Source organism: Aquarana catesbeiana, linkage group LG01, assembly GCF_042186555.1.
Source record: "Aquarana catesbeiana isolate 2022-GZ linkage group LG01, ASM4218655v1, whole genome shotgun sequence".
In the NCBI taxonomy this organism is placed as follows: domain Eukaryota; kingdom Metazoa; phylum Chordata; class Amphibia; order Anura; family Ranidae; genus Aquarana; species Aquarana catesbeiana.
This window is the reverse complement of record NC_133324.1, coordinates 696,218,072-696,235,928: the sequence shown is the minus strand read 5'-3', so window position 1 is coordinate 696,235,928 and position 17,857 is coordinate 696,218,072. Positions and strand designations below refer to the sequence as shown.

Genomic DNA, 17,857 nt, shown 5'->3' with positions numbered 1-17,857 from the left:
AGGTAAAGGAGGCCAAATAAATAGGGAGGTGCGATTGTGGATAGTGGAGCAGGAATGCCCTTCCCTTCATAACTGCCTCAATGTATTTCTCAAGAGACTTTCCAAAAAGAGCTCACCTTCAAAAGGGCATGCACAAAAGGCACCCTTACCAAGCTCCAAGCCATAAAATCCTGCATGTATGCACATAAAGTAAGAATATACTGCAGTTATTTGTGTTGCAACCTGTTGGCATTAACTGATTCCATAGGAAACAAGACATTTGTCTTGTCTATGCATTGAGGGCACTCTAGAAATTATCTGCCAGTGTAGCCTCCAACGCATCTGGTGTGAAGAACTACTAAAGAAAATATAAATACATGTCAATGAATACAAATAAAAACACACCACATACAGCCAAAGGCCCCATTTGGGTAACAATTTAAGCCTTTGACTTCATACAGTTCTAGACCACTCTGCAGCCACCACAATGGGCCTCTTGTAGAAATACTGTTAGGGAGCACTCGGATGACCTGCACACCATGGCTAAACAATCATATGTCACCTTTTGTCAAATTTTCCTTAAAAAAAGATTTTAAACAAAATGATGCATTGGGCCCACTGCTCTGAGCAACACATCCACTGAAACCCTTTTTAAAAAGAGCCCTACTTTGTCAGTTTTACAATAGAATGCAATATTAAACACTTATGGGTTACAGAGATGGAATGCCAAGGTGTCCCTATAAACACACGTATCTCTCTTAAACTTTGTTGGCTTCTCAGACAATAAAGCCTCTGTACTGAAGGTTTTACAGCTAATAATTTAAGGATATACACTGGAAACACCCAAGAGAACGATCACAAAAATCTGATTTCTGGCTTGGATTGAGACCGATTCAGTTACCAACAATAAATTTTACTTTGAAAAGACAAAGTAAGACATAGTAATAAGTCTCTAACTCTTCCGGTCAATATGACTGCTCCACTGACAAGAGGAATGTACTAAATATGCAGCCGCTACAAAGCAACTCACTGTTCAGCATCTAGTAAGACACTTTGGGGTTGATTTACTAAAACTGGAGTGTGCAAAATCTCATGTATCTCTGCGTAGAAACTGATCAGCCTCCAGGTTTTGTTAATTGAACAAGCTGAAGTTAGAAGCCGATTGGCTACCAAGCACAGCAGAACCAGGTTTTGCACTCTCCAGTTTTAGTAAAATCAACTCAATTAAACCCAATAGCCATCTACTGCCACGTGTAACTAAACAATGGGAATGCACATCGTTTCCAAATACAAACAAACATTCATGGCAGGAAAGCTGGATTAAATTTCAGTAACCATACTAAAAAGTCTAAAGGGAAAAACGTGATGTTGTATGTGTTGTAATATGTTCACCGATTTATGTGGGACATTGTTGTGTGTATGTACACATGCAGTCAATATTGACCAGGCCAGAATTCAATTGACTGGTTGATTTGTCCAACTGAATTTTAACATATCAAGGGGACAGCTGGCAGTGAATTATCACTTTTAAGTGGTTGTTACCTTAAAAGTGTAACGGTTCATTTTTTTTTTTAAAGGGTTTTGCACACAGAGCGATCCTCCTTTCCTGGGGTCCCCCGGAGGCACTCCTGGCCCCTCCTTTTCATTGGGTGCCCCTGCGGAGAGCCGCTTTCCATGGGGAGCACCCGTGCGGGCACGCTCCCGAGTCCTGCTGCTGCATCCATTGACACAGGCAGCAGGACTTGGCCCCACCCCTGACTCACGTCACTGGTTTTGATTGACAGCAGCAGGAGCCAATGGCTCCTGCTCCTATCAATCTATCCAATGAGGACCAGAGACAGCCGCTGGAGCTGTTGGGCTCGTGCTTGTCGCTGAACAATCGGGTTCAGGTAAGAAAAAGGGGGGCTCTGGGGGGGAGCTGCAGCACAGAAGGTTTTTAACCCCAATACATTGAATGCATTAAGGTGAAAAACTTTGAGACTTTACAACTGCTTTAAGGAGAGGTTTATTCAATTTTAAAGGAGCTCGTAGCTTCAGTCTCTTTAGGGGTTGACTAGATGCAGGAGTGAACTTGATATTTCAGTTTAGTAGACATGTATCCAATGTATTAAACTACACTGTAAAGAAAAAAGTATATCAAAATAAACGGTTCAGAAAGAGGAGGTTAAGCACACCAATTAAAAATGAGGGCTTATGTGCATGCTCAAGCAACTAAAAAAGTAGCCTATAATCTCTAAGGGCTCTCGCGCACGGGTGCCTGAGATCCTTTAACATAAATTCAGGCATTTTTCACTCTTGCTTGCGCAGCCTAGGTGCTGCATAAAGCTGCTCATAGACACCAAAAGCTGTGCGTGGCTGTATTCTGGGTATATGGCTGTGCTATCCTAAGCATGGGTAGAGTATGGGTGTATGCAAAAAGCGCGTAGGGTAAGGCCAGTAGCTAATGATGTTGTACACCCGCTGTTGATCCCTGGTGTGTTGTGTTTTGCCTCTGTCACTCTAACTTTTGCGAGCATATCTACTTTTGATAAATCAAGTGGTTTTAGCATACTACTCCATGGTCCTTTGTTCTTCCTCCTACCCATATTACTTTGAGGTGTTGTCTTTGGATAACCAATGAAGGACCACGGAGGAGGTGGATTCAGGGGTATCCTGAGTGGTGGCCTTCCAATTGGATGATTTCTGTGCTGTTGATCTCTTATCATTTGGAGAGCATTACTATTTCGTAGGGGAACTGGCACACTTGTCTGAGGCGGTTTGGGATTCTTACATGTAGACTTGTGGGACATTGTTGTGTGTATGTACACATGCAGTCAATATTGACCAGGCCAGAATTCAATTGACTGGTTGATTTGTCCAACTGAATTTTAACATATCAAGGGGACAGCTGAAGACTCTTTGATGTGTTGATCTTATGCAAGTCTACCTAGGTGTGTGAGGTGAGGTATGGTCTGGAAACCTAATTGAACATTTCAAAGGGTACATTGTTTAAAGGACCATAGAAGAAGTATTTATTGATGGTAATTAGACTTGAGGGGGTAACAATAAGATCAAAGAGTATTTTGGGTTGACCTAGCAGAAACTCCCTCCTAGTGGACTAGTATTTCATAGAGGACATTCAAGCTGGCATTTAGTGGGGGGAAGTTAGGCTTGTCTGTGTGTAGGGGAGGCTTGTCTGTGCATGGCTGGGAAGACTGAATAATATGGGTCTCTGAATTATATTTCCTCTGTCGGATTTCTTTGTCATCTGTGGACTTTGGACTTTGTTCTGTGTTGGAAGTCAATAAAGTGCATCTCTCTGGAAGAATTGGGTTGCTGCGGAAGAGTACTTACATCATCATCATTATAATAATACTTACTTATTAATTATCTATACACCCAATATACATTAATAGACTAAATCACTACACGTGACAGTAGTAGCACTTGTAGTTTCCACAATTAATAAAAAGTGGACCCCCTAATTCATCCAGAACTGTATCTTACTAGCTCTCCTGTATTAACAGCAAAATCCTGATCCTAAAAGGTTTTGGGGCAACTTATGACCATTCCATTCTTGAAAATACCTGGATTCTTGTGTCCAGGGCTGACCCTTTTGTTTTGTTAATGAAGATATCTAAAAGCCACATTACACACGGGCTAAATGCTGGTTAAAAAAAAAAAAAACGGGCAACATTCAATCTGTCTGACAGAAGCCGGCCGGCTTCTGTCAGACATGCGTGCTGGGAGACCACAAGTGGACCAACCCTGATCAGCCCTCTCAGTCAATGGCAGAGAGTGCTGATCGTAGTGTTCTGGCGGGGAGCCGTACCCCTGTCAGAACACGACAGCTCAGTGGGGGAAATCTCTGTACATATGTCGGATAGTCAGTACAGTGTCTCTGACTGGATCTGAAGTGGTTTTGTTTCATTTAATCCGCTGGGTTGTACGAAAAAAAAAAAAACTTTTAGTGTGTACCCGGATTAAAGTGTTTGTAATCCCCCCCCCCCCCCCATCCCAAAAAAAAAAAAAAATTGCTGTTCCCTTATAGCAGGTTAAACAGTACAGTGCTTGTGCTGTCTAACCTGCCCCTCTCTAAGCTGTAAAAAATCTTGCTGATGCTGCCAGTTCCTGTGTCCCCTCTGTGTACTGACCACGATTACTGTGGTCAGTTTGCGTGCCTCGTTCATCTACAGCTCTCCTCTGTCCCCCTTCACCCCCTCCCTGACAGCTCCGTGTTTGTGTCTCTGTCCCCGACCCCCTTGCCGCTATTAGTAGAAATTAAAAAGATTACAAATGGTCACTGCCAGCCCCTCTATTATATCTAGGTATAATACATAGGGTAAGTGTTTTTTTTAAAACAAAGCTTGTAAATACCTTTTTTCAGCTATATTCAGGACGGTCACGTGACTCCTGGCCAGTCTCCTACTCGATCCAGGGCTACAGCGGGAGGGGCTGACATCAGAGGGAGATCTCGGCCCCTCCCACTGTAGCCCTGATCAGAGTAGGTTACTGGTCAGAAGTCACATGACCAGCCTTAATACAGCTGAAAAAGGGTATATACACAAGCTTTGTTTTAATAAAACACTTGCCCTGCGCGTTATGCCTAGATAAAATAGAGGGGCTGGCAGTGAATTATCACTTTTAAGTGGTTGTTACCTTAAAAGTGTAACGGTTCATTTTTTTTTTTTTTTTTTAAAGGGTTTTGCACACAGAGCGATCCTCCTTTCCTGGGGTCCCCTGGCGGCACTCCTGGCCCCTCCTTTTCATTGGGTGCCCCTGCGGAGAGCCGCTTTCCATGGGGAGCACCCATGCGGGCACGCTCCCGAGTCCTGCTGCTGCATCCATTGACACAGGCAGCAGGACTTGGCCCCACCCCTGACTCACGTCACTGGTTTTGATTGACAGCAGCAGGAGCCAATGGCTCCTGCTCCTATCAATCTATCCAATGAGGACCAGAGACAGCCGCTGGAGCTGTTGGGCTCGTGCTTGTCGCTGAACAATCGGGTTCAGGTAAGAAAAAGGGGGGCTCTGGGGGGGAGCTGCAGCACAGAAGGTTTTTAACCCCAATACATTGAATGCATTAAGGTGAAAAACTTTGAGACTTTACAACTGCTTTAAGGAGAGGTTTATTCAATTTTAAAGGAGCTCGTAGCTTCAGTCTCTTTAGGGGTTGACTAGATGCAGGAGTGAACTTGATATTTCAGTTTAGTAGACATGTATCCAATGTATTAAACTACACTGTAAAGAAAAAAGTATATCAAAATAAACGGTTCAGAAAGAGGAGGTTAAGCACACCAATTAAAAATGAGGGCTTATGTGCATGCTCAAGCAACTAAAAAAGTAGCCTATAATCTCTAAGGGCTCTCGCGCACGGGTGCCTGAGATCCTTTAACATAAATTCAGGCATTTTTCACTCTTGCTTGCGCAGCCTAGGTGCTGCATAAAGCTGCTCAGACACCAAAAGCTGTGCGTGGCTGTATTCTGGGTATATGGCTGTGCTATCCTAAGCATGGGTAGAGTATGGGTGTATGCAAAAAGCGCGTAGGGTAAGGCCAGTAGCTAATGATGTTGTACACCCGCTGTTGATCCCTGGTGTGTTGTGTTTTGCCTCTGTCACTCTAACTTTTGCGAGCATATCTACTTTTGATAAATCAAGTGGTTTTAGCATACTACTCCATGGTCCTTTGTTCTTCCTCCTACCCATATTACTTTGAGGTGTTGTCTTTGGATAACCAATGAAGGACCACGGAGGAGGTGGATTCAGGGGTATCCTGAGTGGTGGCCTTCCAATTGGATGATTTCTGTGCTGTTGATCTCTTATCATTTGGAGAGCATTACTATTTCGTAGGGGAACTGGCACACTTGTCTGAGGCGGTTTGGGATTCTTACATGTAGACTTTCACATTTGGACTTTTATATATATTTCTCTTTGAAGTTTACTTCTTTATTATGCATAAGTGAATTACAGTGCTTAGTATAAATGAGTACACCCCTTTTGAAAAGTAAGATTTTAATCAATATCTCAATGAACACAAGAACAATTTCCAAAATTTTGACAAAACTGAGTTTTATAGAACACTTGTTTAGCTCATTACATAAGAGTAAGGTTTATATAACTTAGGATTACAAAATCTTCAGTTTTACTCAAAATTAGTTGATGCAAAAATGAATACACCCCACAACAAACTACCACATCTAGTATTTTGTATGACCTCCATGATTTGTAAGGACAGTGCCAAGTCTTCAACATCTGTTGCAATCAACAGCTTTCTTTTTACATTGAAAATAAAAAGTGCAGCGCTATGTGTAACAAATTATCAACACAAATGAATGGTGATATTAGCATATAAACATAATAAAGTGCATCATGTAAACAATTATATAATGTATCCAGAAGTGAAACCTTCTATATGAAAATATAAAAGGAATTAAATGATGGTATAACCACCGTGTAACTAAACAGTCCAAACAATAAGTGAAAGACAAAAGTTAATTCCAATGGCTTAGGGCAGGCATGTTTAAAGTCCGCCCCGCGTCCCGGTTTTGAACGGCCCACCTGGTAATTTGGACATGTATATCTTTTGTGGCCCCCAACAAATCCCAGAGTGCCGGGAACCACAAAAGATATGTATGCTGGCTGCCTTGGAGGGGACGGGACGAGTGGCGTACATACAGGAGAATTTCCTGTTTACACAGTGGCCTCTGTAAAAGGAAGTCCCGTCTCCTGAACTGCCATTGGACGACTGTTCTGTCCATCAAAGAAGGCGGGACTTTGTATTAAATAGGCCGCCGAGAAAAAAAAAAAGGAGTTTCTCCTGTATGTAATCTGTTGGTGCTCATCCCGCCCCCTCCTTGTGTCCTCAGAGGCTGCAAATGGGCATGAATCAGGCTGCACTGATGGCAATAGGGGGGCTGCATTTTTGGCAGTGGTGGGGCTGCATATGGGCACCGATTAGGCTGCATTGATGGGCACTGACCCTTATTTTGCTTCACTGTTCTTTATTTAAAATTTAAGATTTTTTCATGAACTTTCCCTCTTAAAGTGAAGGTGAATGTTATACGCCACTAAATACGGTATATCCAAATAACATGCCCAAGCTCATCTTCTTCACCACATACAGCCACAAAGAGAATTCTTGTTGGGCAGTGTATTAGTGCTCGGACGAACCCACTTAGACCGAATTTTAATGGTTCAAAGAATGTCAGGCAAAATGGTCGGCCCTCACGCATGTTCACTTAATCAAATCTGGCCCTCTTTGAAAAAAGTTTGGACATTCCTGGCTTAGGGAGTCAACATGTGCATGTGCATCCACCACCCAGGGGACAAGCGTAAACACGCTTACCAGAAGACATCAACTGAGCATGTAGAAATAATGATCAGGATGGTGGTCAAAGAGACGGTATCCAAGAGTGAGACATCAAAGTTCTTCACAGCTTATCTGTACTTTCTGCATGACAGTCTTGTTATTTTGATGATCCCATTTTTTCAATAAAGTGAAAATTTTTTGACTACATCCGGTGTGCGGCATCCGAATCTTCTCCTCCATTCAAGCCAACATTGTTGAAGAAAACAAACAAATTCTGGAATAACAGGCACCAATAAGACCTCTCCTTAATGTGATCACATAGATCAGTGGTTCTCAACTTCTGTCCTCAGGACCCACTAACAGGCCAGGTTTGCAGGATAACTGAAATACATCACAGGGGATATCATTTGCTGCTCAGTGATTGCAGTATTCTAGTCTGCATCTTCTTAAAGTAATACTGAAAAGCTGGCCTGTTAGTGGGTCCTGAGGACAGGAGTTGAGAATCACTGACATGGATGTTGGAAAGAGGTGCAACGACTAGGAGCAGACTCATCCGAATCTTTTTCCATTCTTCAAGAACAACCTCTTTTAGCGCCTGGATGCTGGATGGAGAATGATGCTCAACTTGTCTCTTCCAAATTCCTCATAGGTGTTTGATTGGGTTCAGATCAGGAGACATACTTTGCCACTGAATCACTTTTACCCTGTTCTTCTTCGGAAATGCAACAGTGGCCTTAGATGTGTTTTAGGTCATTGTCATGTTGGAAAAGTGCACGACTACCAAGGGCACAGAGTGATGGTAGCATCACCTCTTTTAATATAGAGCAGTATATCTGTGAATTCATAATACCATCAATAAAATGCAGCTCCCCGACACCAGCAGCGCTCATGCAGCCCCACAGAAGGACACTGCCACCACCATGTTTCACTGTAGGCACCATGCATTTTTCTTTGTACTCCTCCCCTTTGTGATGCCATACAGTTTTTGAAGCCATCAGTTCCAAAAACATTTATCTTCGCCTCATTGCTCCAGAGTACAGAGTCCCAGTAGTCTTCTTTTTCAGCATGGGCTCTGGGAAATTCTAGGCGGGCTTTTTAGTTCATGGGCAGGAAAGGCTTCCTTCGTGGACAACACCCATGCATGCCATTCCTCTGTAGTGTACGCCGTATTGCGTCACGGGAAACAGTCACCACAGATTGGCTTTTAACTTTTTTAGCTAACTGCAGTGAACTTCCATGGTGATTTTCTTCAATCCTCATCAAAAGACGCTCCTGTCAAGGTGTTAACTTCCGTGGATGGCCTGGACGTCTGTGAGATGGTTGCAGTTCCATCTTTGTTAAATTTTTGTATCACTTTTGCTACAGTATTCTGACTGATAAGTAAAACTTTGCTGATCTTCTAGCCTTCACCTTTCTTGTGTAAAGAAATGATTTTCTTTCGCCAGCCTTTTGACATTTCTCTTCCATGTGGTGCTATTGCTGACAGCATGAAATGGGAAGGGGTTTTCTTTGTTAAGCAATGCCCTTTTATAATTAACTGTCTGCTGGACACCTGTTTAATGAATAATTAGACACCTGAAGTTTTATTCTTGTTAATTAGGATTTTGTTGTCTAAAATTTAGCTTTGCCCCCAAGACTTTCATTGAGGTGTATTCATTTTTGCAACATGGTCTTGAATGAATTTGTTAGGAAAAATACTTTGTGTGTACAAATCAACAAATCTTGATTACGAGATTTGTACAATCAATAGCCCACATTTGTGGGTGTATTTTGTCCCATAGAAAATGTTGATTGTGAAAGGAAAGTAAAGGTTTTATGACAAATCTGTTGGGGTGTACTCATTTATGCGGAGCACTGTATATGTTATGGGACCGCTATTTCACTATTTGATGCACATTATTCATTAGGTTTTAATATGATTCAACTTTATTTTTGCACACACATTTTTGAATTAATCACTACAGAGATATTGGTTTTGCACATCTTTTAGATTATTTTTGTAATTAATTTGTGTCCTTAATATAGGTTGCTGCATTTTTTAATTTTTTTTGCTTAAAGCTAGATTGATGTGCCTTGCCACTCCAGTCACCAAAGGATATAAGAATCTGGTACATGTATTCAACCAAAAATACGATATAACACTTTCAAGATTTATTACAGTTCTAGGGTAATTTCCGACAAAAACATATATGTAGTGAAATTAGACATTTTTACCTGCATGGGTCCTGGTATACAAGATAAAACTCTTTCAATGTTTTCTGCACTGACTTCCACATCATTAACTGCAATTAGAGTATCGCCTGTCAAAAGGAAAAAATAAAAACAGTAAAAATGTACACAATAAGGCCCAGTGTTTATCCCTGCTAAGTATGTTAATTATTCTAAACAATAAGAGCCCTTTCACACTGGGGCGGGGGCGGCGTCGGCGGTAAAACGCTGCTAATATTAGCGGCGTTTTACCGTCGGTATGCAACCGCTAGCGGGGCGGTTTTACCCCCGCTAGCGGCTGAGAAAGGGTTAAATACCACCGCAAAGCGCCTCTGCAGAGGCGCTTTGCCGGCGGTATAGCCGCGCCGTCCCACTGATTTCAATGGGCAGGAGCGGTAAAGGAGCGGTATACACACCGCTCCTTCACCGCTCCAAAGATGCTGCTGGCAGTACTTTTTTTTACCGTCCTGCCAGAGCATCGCTCCAGTGTGAAAGCCCTCGGGGCTTTCACACTGGAATGAAAGTAGCTGCACTTTCGGGTCGGTTTGCAGGCGCTATTATTAGCGCAATAGCGCCTGCAAACCGACCCAGTGTGGAAGGGCTCTTAGAATTGATCCATAACGTTCAAATGGTCACAGTTAGAACCGCATTCAGTGGTTGGAAAGTTGTAATTTTTTGCGTGATATGTCATAAACTTCTGACTGCTGGATGTAGCTGTAGGTTGTCATTACTTAAAGCAGTGGTCTCAACTCCTGTCCTCAGGACCCACTAACAGGCCAGATTTTAAGTCTTACCTTGGGGAGATGCAGACTAGAATACTGCAATCACTGAGCAGCAAATTATATCATCTGTGATGTATTTCAGTTATCTTGCAAACCTGGCCTGTTAGTGGTTCCTGAGGACAGGAGTTGAGAACCACTGACTTGAAGTATAAAGGCAAAACTTTTTTTTTTATTTTTAGATTTGGAGTGGAGAGGATTAGAAAGCTTGCCAGTTTTTAAATCACTGTCTGTGCCCCCGTTAAGGAGATTCACCTTTTTTATTTGTCCTGTTTACCATTATCATTGAAAGGAAAAAGTTAAGAAAATCCCAAATTATGGGTTGTCCTCAGAAAAATAGAGGGAAAAATCTGCCAATGGGGACACTAGTTCTGGTGACCTGGCGGTCCCCAAGGAGTTCCCTCAATTTGTAGGGATTTTTTCTCACTTTCTGATTGGCTTATGGGACAGGAAGTGAAGGTAAATCTCCAAAATTGGACACAGATGGCGGGGAAAAAAAAAAAAAAAAAAAATCTTCTTTCCTTGCTATCTAAAATGAAAAAATACGTTTTGCCTATAGTTATACTTTAATATACATCCTGATGAGGATGATGTCCTGAATGTCAATAATTCTCTTTAACATGGAAAAAATGCACTTTGTACCGTGTAAAGCTAAAACGAAATTCCGCATTAAAAAAAAAAAAACTGTACTAGTTGGTTAATTTACCTTGTAACCTAAAATTAAAAGCAAGTGCTAGACAAATCTGATGAGCCAGTCAAAAAAAAAAAAAGCTGCTATTCAACGCTATTGTTAAAACACATGTTCACCGCTTAAAATGATCTACAGGCTTGTATAGGTTTATATCCAAAGTGTAAAGTCACTTGATGCTTCACCTAAGTACTACAGAACACCTATACGCATCAGCGAAAAAAGAAATCTTTTCATTCATACCATGTATGCTACAGCTGAACCAGCATAACGTTACCCAGGACACTAAAGCTAAACATGTGCTCAGAGGAATGTTCCATTAACGTAACAGAAGAGAACTCTCATGAGTACACAAGTGCAAATTCCTAATATGTCAGCTGATTTTATGAACCTTAAAGCTGAACTCCAGGAATTGGACAAAAACAAAGATTGCAGTGGGCTCTCCATTACACTCTCCACTACAAGCATTAAATACTTGATTAATTTGGGGATGAGCAATAAAGAAAAATAGTTACAACAGATTTTTGGGGGGGGGGGGGGGGGGGCACACCCTAAAAATGCGTTTACATTCAAGATGGTGCTGCTATAAGACTGCAAACAGAACAAAATAGATTACAGCGCACACATACAAAAATTACATTTAAATTCTGCAAGGCTATTTAAAACACCTGAGCATATTCAAAAATATGGGGATTTGGTTACACCATATGACCATATAGTGTTAAGCCCACTACTGCTTCAAAGTACCCTGTTATCAGTGGGTCCTACACTATTCATAGAATGAAAGGTCCTGGAGCTCAACCATGGGAGACAAACTCCTCTTTATGGGAGATCTATAAGGACTCCTCCTATAACACACGTGGACACTAATAAGAGGCACTGAAGGGGGGATGGGGTGCTCAAGCCCAAGGGATCTGGTCAGGACCCTTACAATATACAAAACAGACTTGGGGGGGGGGGGGCACACTCTAAAAATGCGTTTACATTCAAGTTGGTGCTGCTATAAGACCGCAAACAGTATGGGTCTGGACGTCGAAGGTGCAGACATAGAGGTGCTGGTTGAGGAACATGAGGAGGAGCTGACCACGGAAGAACTTTCTGAACTCCACAGTGAGCAGCAGAAGGCGCTTATTGAGGAGAATTCCACTGAGGAAGAGGAAGACAGGGAGGAGGTTAGCAGTGATGCCATACAATCCATTATTGAAAAATGGAATAAGTGCCATGATTTTTTTTTTGGAAACGCCACCCCGACATAACTGTAATGAACAGTGTGCTAAATCTGATGAACGATAACGTGGTCTCTCATTTCCAGAGGGCTACGCAGCTCAGAAAAAGACAAGTGACAAGCAAGGTTAGTGTTCTCTCTCTTTTCATACTGTACTGTGCTTGGTTTCATATTTTTGTGGTTCAAAAAAAAAAAAAAAAAAAAAAAGTTCAGAACGGATTAATCTGATTTACATTCAACCCTATGGGAAAATTTGCCTCGGTTCACGATCAGAGTCGTTTCACGAATTAAGTTTGTGAACCGAGGCATCACTGTACATCATTTTCACACATGATAGTCTGCATTAGGTTTCTACTTTAACCCTTGCAGTGTAAGAGAGTTGTTCCTGCTACATACAGCTTTAACCACTTGCCATCCGGCGCATGACGATTTACGTTGGCAGAATGGCACAGGCAGGCAAAAGGGCGTACCCCTTTGAATTTACCGCCTGTCGGCAGAATGCGCCCGCTGCGGGAGCGTACCCGCGGGTCCCGCAAATTTGATGTTCACCGGCAGCCCGCAATTGTGGCGAGGAAAGGCATTTCCCTGTTCTGCCTAGCAACATGACAGCGATCTTCTGCTTCCTGTCATCGGGAGCAGTGATCTGTCATGTTGTAAGGAGCCCACCCCACTACAGTTAGAATATATCCAGGGAACACACTTAACCCCTTGATAGCCCCCCCAGTGTTTAACCCTTTCCCTGCCAGTGTCATGTATACAGTAATCAGTGGCTATTTGTAGCTCTGATCGCTGTATAAATGTCACTGGTCCCAAAAAAGTGTCAAAAGTGTCCGATCTGTCTGCCATAATGTCGCAGTCCCGATAAAAAAAAAAAATAATAATAATAAAAATGCATGAATCTATCCCCTATTTTGTAGACGCTATAACTTTTGCGCAAACCAATCAATATACACTTATTGCGATTTTTTTTTACCAAAAATGTGTAGAAGAATACATATCAGCCTAAACTGTGGAAGAAATGAAAAGAAACCAAAAGAAAGCTCTATTTGTGGGAAAAAAAGGATGTCGATTTCCCACGACCGCGCAATTGTCAGCTAAAGCAACGCAGTGGCGAATCGTAAAAAATGCTCTGGTCAGGAAGGGGGTAAATCCTTCCAGGGCTGAAGTGGTTAACTACTCATAATCAAAAAAATAAGGCTTTGTTTGTCATAAAAAAATTCTGACACTTCTCACATACTGTATATGTAAAAACCTACTTTTCTTTTTTTTTTTTTAAGCAGAGGTAACAGAGAATAAAATGGTGGATGTTGCAATTTTTTATGTCACACGGTATTTGCGCAGAGGTTTTTCAACTGCAATTTTTTGGGAAAAATATACACTTTAATAAATTTTATTGCAACACAAACTATGTAATACCCAATTTGTTGGTAAAAAAAATTAAAAGATGTTACGCCACGTAAATAGATACCTAGCATGTCACACTGAGAAATCCTCCCCAAAGAAAAATAAATAAATAAATAAAAAAGGAAGGAGGGATTACTACAGTTTTGTACACCTCTCCTTATCACAAAACAACCTTCCAACCCCGATTTCCCCAGAGTGGTTTTTGTCTGCAGTGTATTATGCTTTTTTTTTTTATAATCTTTATTTATGAAAACATTTTTACAAATTTTTATAAAACATATACACATCCATAACATTGTCTATAATATGTTTAGATTATCCTATACTTCCCTATTCAAATCACTATTCATATCTCCACCTAGCTAATTACACAATATGTTCAAGCATATATACCCCATATAATTCAAACCAGTTGCTAACTAACATATTTGTACATCGAATCCACCCCCCCCCCCCATTCATACTCACTCACACATTTCACTCACCATTCCAAAAAAAAAAAAAAAACCCCAGGGAGAAGGGGGGTAAATACCTCCTTCTTCTCTCTTCTCCACTAAAATATACTCCATTCAGGTCCTATAATACCCTCAAAAGCAACGAGGAGGCTCTAAACTCTTCCCATTTATGCCAGGTTATTAATATCTTTTTCTTTTAACCCTTCTTCAATTACCATTCTTTCTTCCAGGGCGCGCATCTCCGCCATCTCACACTCCCACTCCACTATAGAGGGCGCACACGTACTTTTCCATTTTCTAGCTATAATAGTTCGTACTGCAGTCAAAAAACATTTTAATATTCCTTTCTTTATACTTTTCACTGATCCTGGGATCATAGATAGTACTGCCACTTGTACATCTGGTTGTAACTCTATCTCTGTCACAGCCCTATATATCTTAAATATTTTTTGCCAGAATAGTTGAACCTCTGGGCAGAAGTACCAGATATGTGCCTTTTGCCACACGACATCTCCAACATACATCTTCATTATCTGGATTTATTTTATGCATATCCACTGGACATCTATACCATCTAGCTAAGATTTTATAATTTCTTTCTTGATGTTTGGCAGAGATTGAAAGTTTATGTGTTAATGTAATTGCCTTTTCTCGTCTTTTTCTAGGGATATCCATCCCTAGATCTTCCTACCATTTTTTTTTATACAGAATATCTCTTGTTCCTTATTTTCTGAAATCAGATATTTATAAACATTAGCTAAAGTATGTGCTGGTCTATGTTCTTTTAAGAATATTTTTTCTAATTCTGTCAGAGGCCTATCTAATACGGACTCCTTTATTAAAGATGAGATGTATTGTTGAAGTTGCCCGTATTGCATCCATTTTTTTTTATGTTCCATGCCCATGGCATCTATTGGAAGGAGTCTATTCCCCTCCATCGTCTCCACTATCCTAGTATCCTTACATCTCTTCCATTTAAGAAATGTTTTGGATTCCATTGCCAATGGGAATTCTGGATTGCTAAATAGGGGGGTCATAGGACCTCTATAAGTAGATCCTATCCCCCGCTTTATCATATCGTCCCACACTTTCAATGTTGATACAACTAAGGAGGGCATTTCGCCATCCAATGGTCTACGCTCCCTCTTAGTCCATGGTAATGATTTCAGTTTTATGACCGTGATCTCTTCTTCGAGCTTCACCCATTGTTTGCAATCCGCATTGTGGAACCAGTCCACAATCCTGGTTATAAATACTGATCTGAGGTACACCAATATGTCTGGGAGAACAAGACCCCCATCCTTTTTTAACCTAATTAATACTGCTCTACTAATTCTGGCAGTCTTACCTGCCCAGACAAAATTCCCTATAACCCTACATAGTTGATTCAGGATGTTTGTTGAGGGGAAAATAGGCATCGTTTGAAGTATGTATAATATTTTTGGCAGTATATCAATTTTTATAATGTTTATTCTACCCATCCAGGAAAACGTTCCTTTATCATACTGTTGTAGTGTTCTAGTTATTTTTTGCACTATCGGAAGGTAATTGTATTCTTGCAATTTGTTCATCTCTTTAGGGATGAAAGTTCCAATATATTTAGTTGCATTTACCTGCCATTTAAAAGAAATTTTTTTTTTAGGAAGTTCCACCATGGCACTTGACAAATTAATATTCAAAGCATCAGATTTACTATAATTCACCTTAAAATTGCTCAGTGCGTCAAATCGTTTAAATTCTAGTATCAGGTTTGGTAAAGATACTAGCGGATTTGTGACATATAATAACAAGTCATCTGCGTATACTGACATTTTGTACTCTCTCCCACTTTTATTCCTTGTATATCATTGTTTTCCCAAATAGCTATTAATAAATGTTCCATAACCAATATATATAATAATGGGGATAACGGACATCCCTGTCGGGTTCCGTTCATTATAGGGACTTCGTCAAATATATCACCATTGGCTCTTATCTTCGCCGTTGGATTATGGTAAAAGGCCATTATTTTATCTAGAAGTATGGGACCCAGACCCCACTGCTTTAATGTCTCTTTGAGAAAGCTCCATCCCACCCTATCAAACGCCTTCATAGGCAGGATGGAGCGTCTCTGTGCGTGTTCTACCAGCGTGAGTGTTTTTAAGGTGTTATCCCTTGCCTCTCTTCCCTTTATAAAACCTACTTGGTCTAGGTGTATATGTGTTGGTATTATAGGGGTAAGTCTATTAGCGATTATTTTTGAATATAATCTAAGATCAATATTTGTTAAAGAGATTGGTCTATAATTTCCACAGATGGTATGATCTTTCTCTGGTTTGGGTATAAGTGAGATATATGCTTGCATACTTTGTGAGACAAAAGGCTCAGATGTAGATACTGAATTAAGGGTCCGTTTAATAATAGGGGTTAAGACTTCTTTAAATGTTTTATAAAACCGTGGAGTAAAGCCGCCTGGGCCTGGACTTTTCCCTGTATTAATGAATTGATTACTTTTATACTTTTTTTCATACTACTTCAAAATAATAAAAGACTTCGGACACTTTGAGGAAAGTAAAGAAATTTGCAGAAATGAATTACACTTACCAATAAAGATTTGGCGACTTCTGACAGCTGGACTTTCTGGAATAAAACCATGTATAACAAGTTTCTCATGGCTTGTCCATTTATGCACTGCATCATACTTGCCCTGTCTTTCCATAAGCTTACTGGTCCTTGAGGACTGATGTACAATCCCAATTAGAGCCTGCAGTAGGTTAAGCTTCTCATATGGTCCATTTTCAAGCAAACGGTTTGGATTTACATATAGACAAACATCTTTGTACTGCTGATGCATGCTCATTCCAGTTTTATGGCTGGGCTGCTGTTTGAGGATGGATGTTGGCCCTGCTTGGCTATTTAATACTGCAGATCTTTTCTTGCCAATGTGTTTATTTTTCAATATTTTAGCAAGTCTCTTATACCGTGGCTCAGTCTTTTTATCTTTCTTGACATCTTCTGATATTACTTCTGCCTCATTTTCACAAAACCGCACATGGTTTACACCTTGTGAATTCAAAAGAGTTTCTTCCTCTCCTTCACTCAGCTCAAGATAGAAGAGCTCTCCATTTCTTTGTACACTTTCCAACCACTCTGGCTCCAAGTCACTACAAGGAAAAGCAAGGTGTGTCATCAGCAATTACATTTGTTTTAAATCAAAAATCATAAGAAATACAAAAGCATTTCTTAATAACTAGTGATTCAAACTTTTTCTTGTATTAAAAATAAGATATTAAAAACTTACCTACTCTGCATGATGGTTTTGCACAGAGCAGCCCTGAACCTCACTTCTGGGGTGCTCTGTCGGCTCCTCCTTCCCTCACACACACACACACACAGCTCGCGCCCCCCCCCCCAAATCCCCCACAGGATTTGATTGACAGCAGATTGACATGCTGCCTCCATGTTCTGTGAAGAGAGGGAGGACAACGCTGCTCTAGGGCACAGTGCTGGATCGAGAACAGGCTAAAAGGTAAGAAAGTAGTGGGGGACTGGGGAGGAGCTGACAATGGAAAGTTATTTTTTTACTTTAATGCAGATAATGCGCATCTCTGTGAGCCCGGAGGGATGGCAGCGCTTTACTTTTTTTTTCTTATTTTATTTTTACACTGTCCCTTTTTTTTTTTTTTAACACTTTTATTTCTATTATAAGGAATGTAAATATCCCTTGTAACAGAAATAAGGATGACGACATGTCATGTTATGGAGAGATCTGGTTACCTTTAACCACTTGCCGATTGTATACTATACATACAGTATACGGCGGCAAGGTGGCTCTCCTGCGCTGGATCACG

General features: G+C 40.8%; 1 protein-coding gene across 2 annotated transcripts in view; it reads right to left on the bottom strand.

Moving 5' to 3' along the window:
- Nucleotides 1–17,857, bottom strand: part of INTU (inturned planar cell polarity protein) — a 191,336-nt gene that overhangs the window by 99,834 nt on the left and 73,645 nt on the right. For both annotated transcript variants that reach the window (XM_073603697.1, XM_073603688.1), the window contains exons 2-3: nucleotides 16,611–17,170; nucleotides 9,483–9,568 (exon numbers count right to left, since the gene is read on the bottom strand). In XM_073603697.1, coding sequence (XP_073459798.1) covers nucleotides 9,483–9,568; nucleotides 16,611–17,170 — 646 coding nt within the window. The remainder of the gene's footprint in view (nucleotides 1–9,482; nucleotides 9,569–16,610; nucleotides 17,171–17,857) is intronic.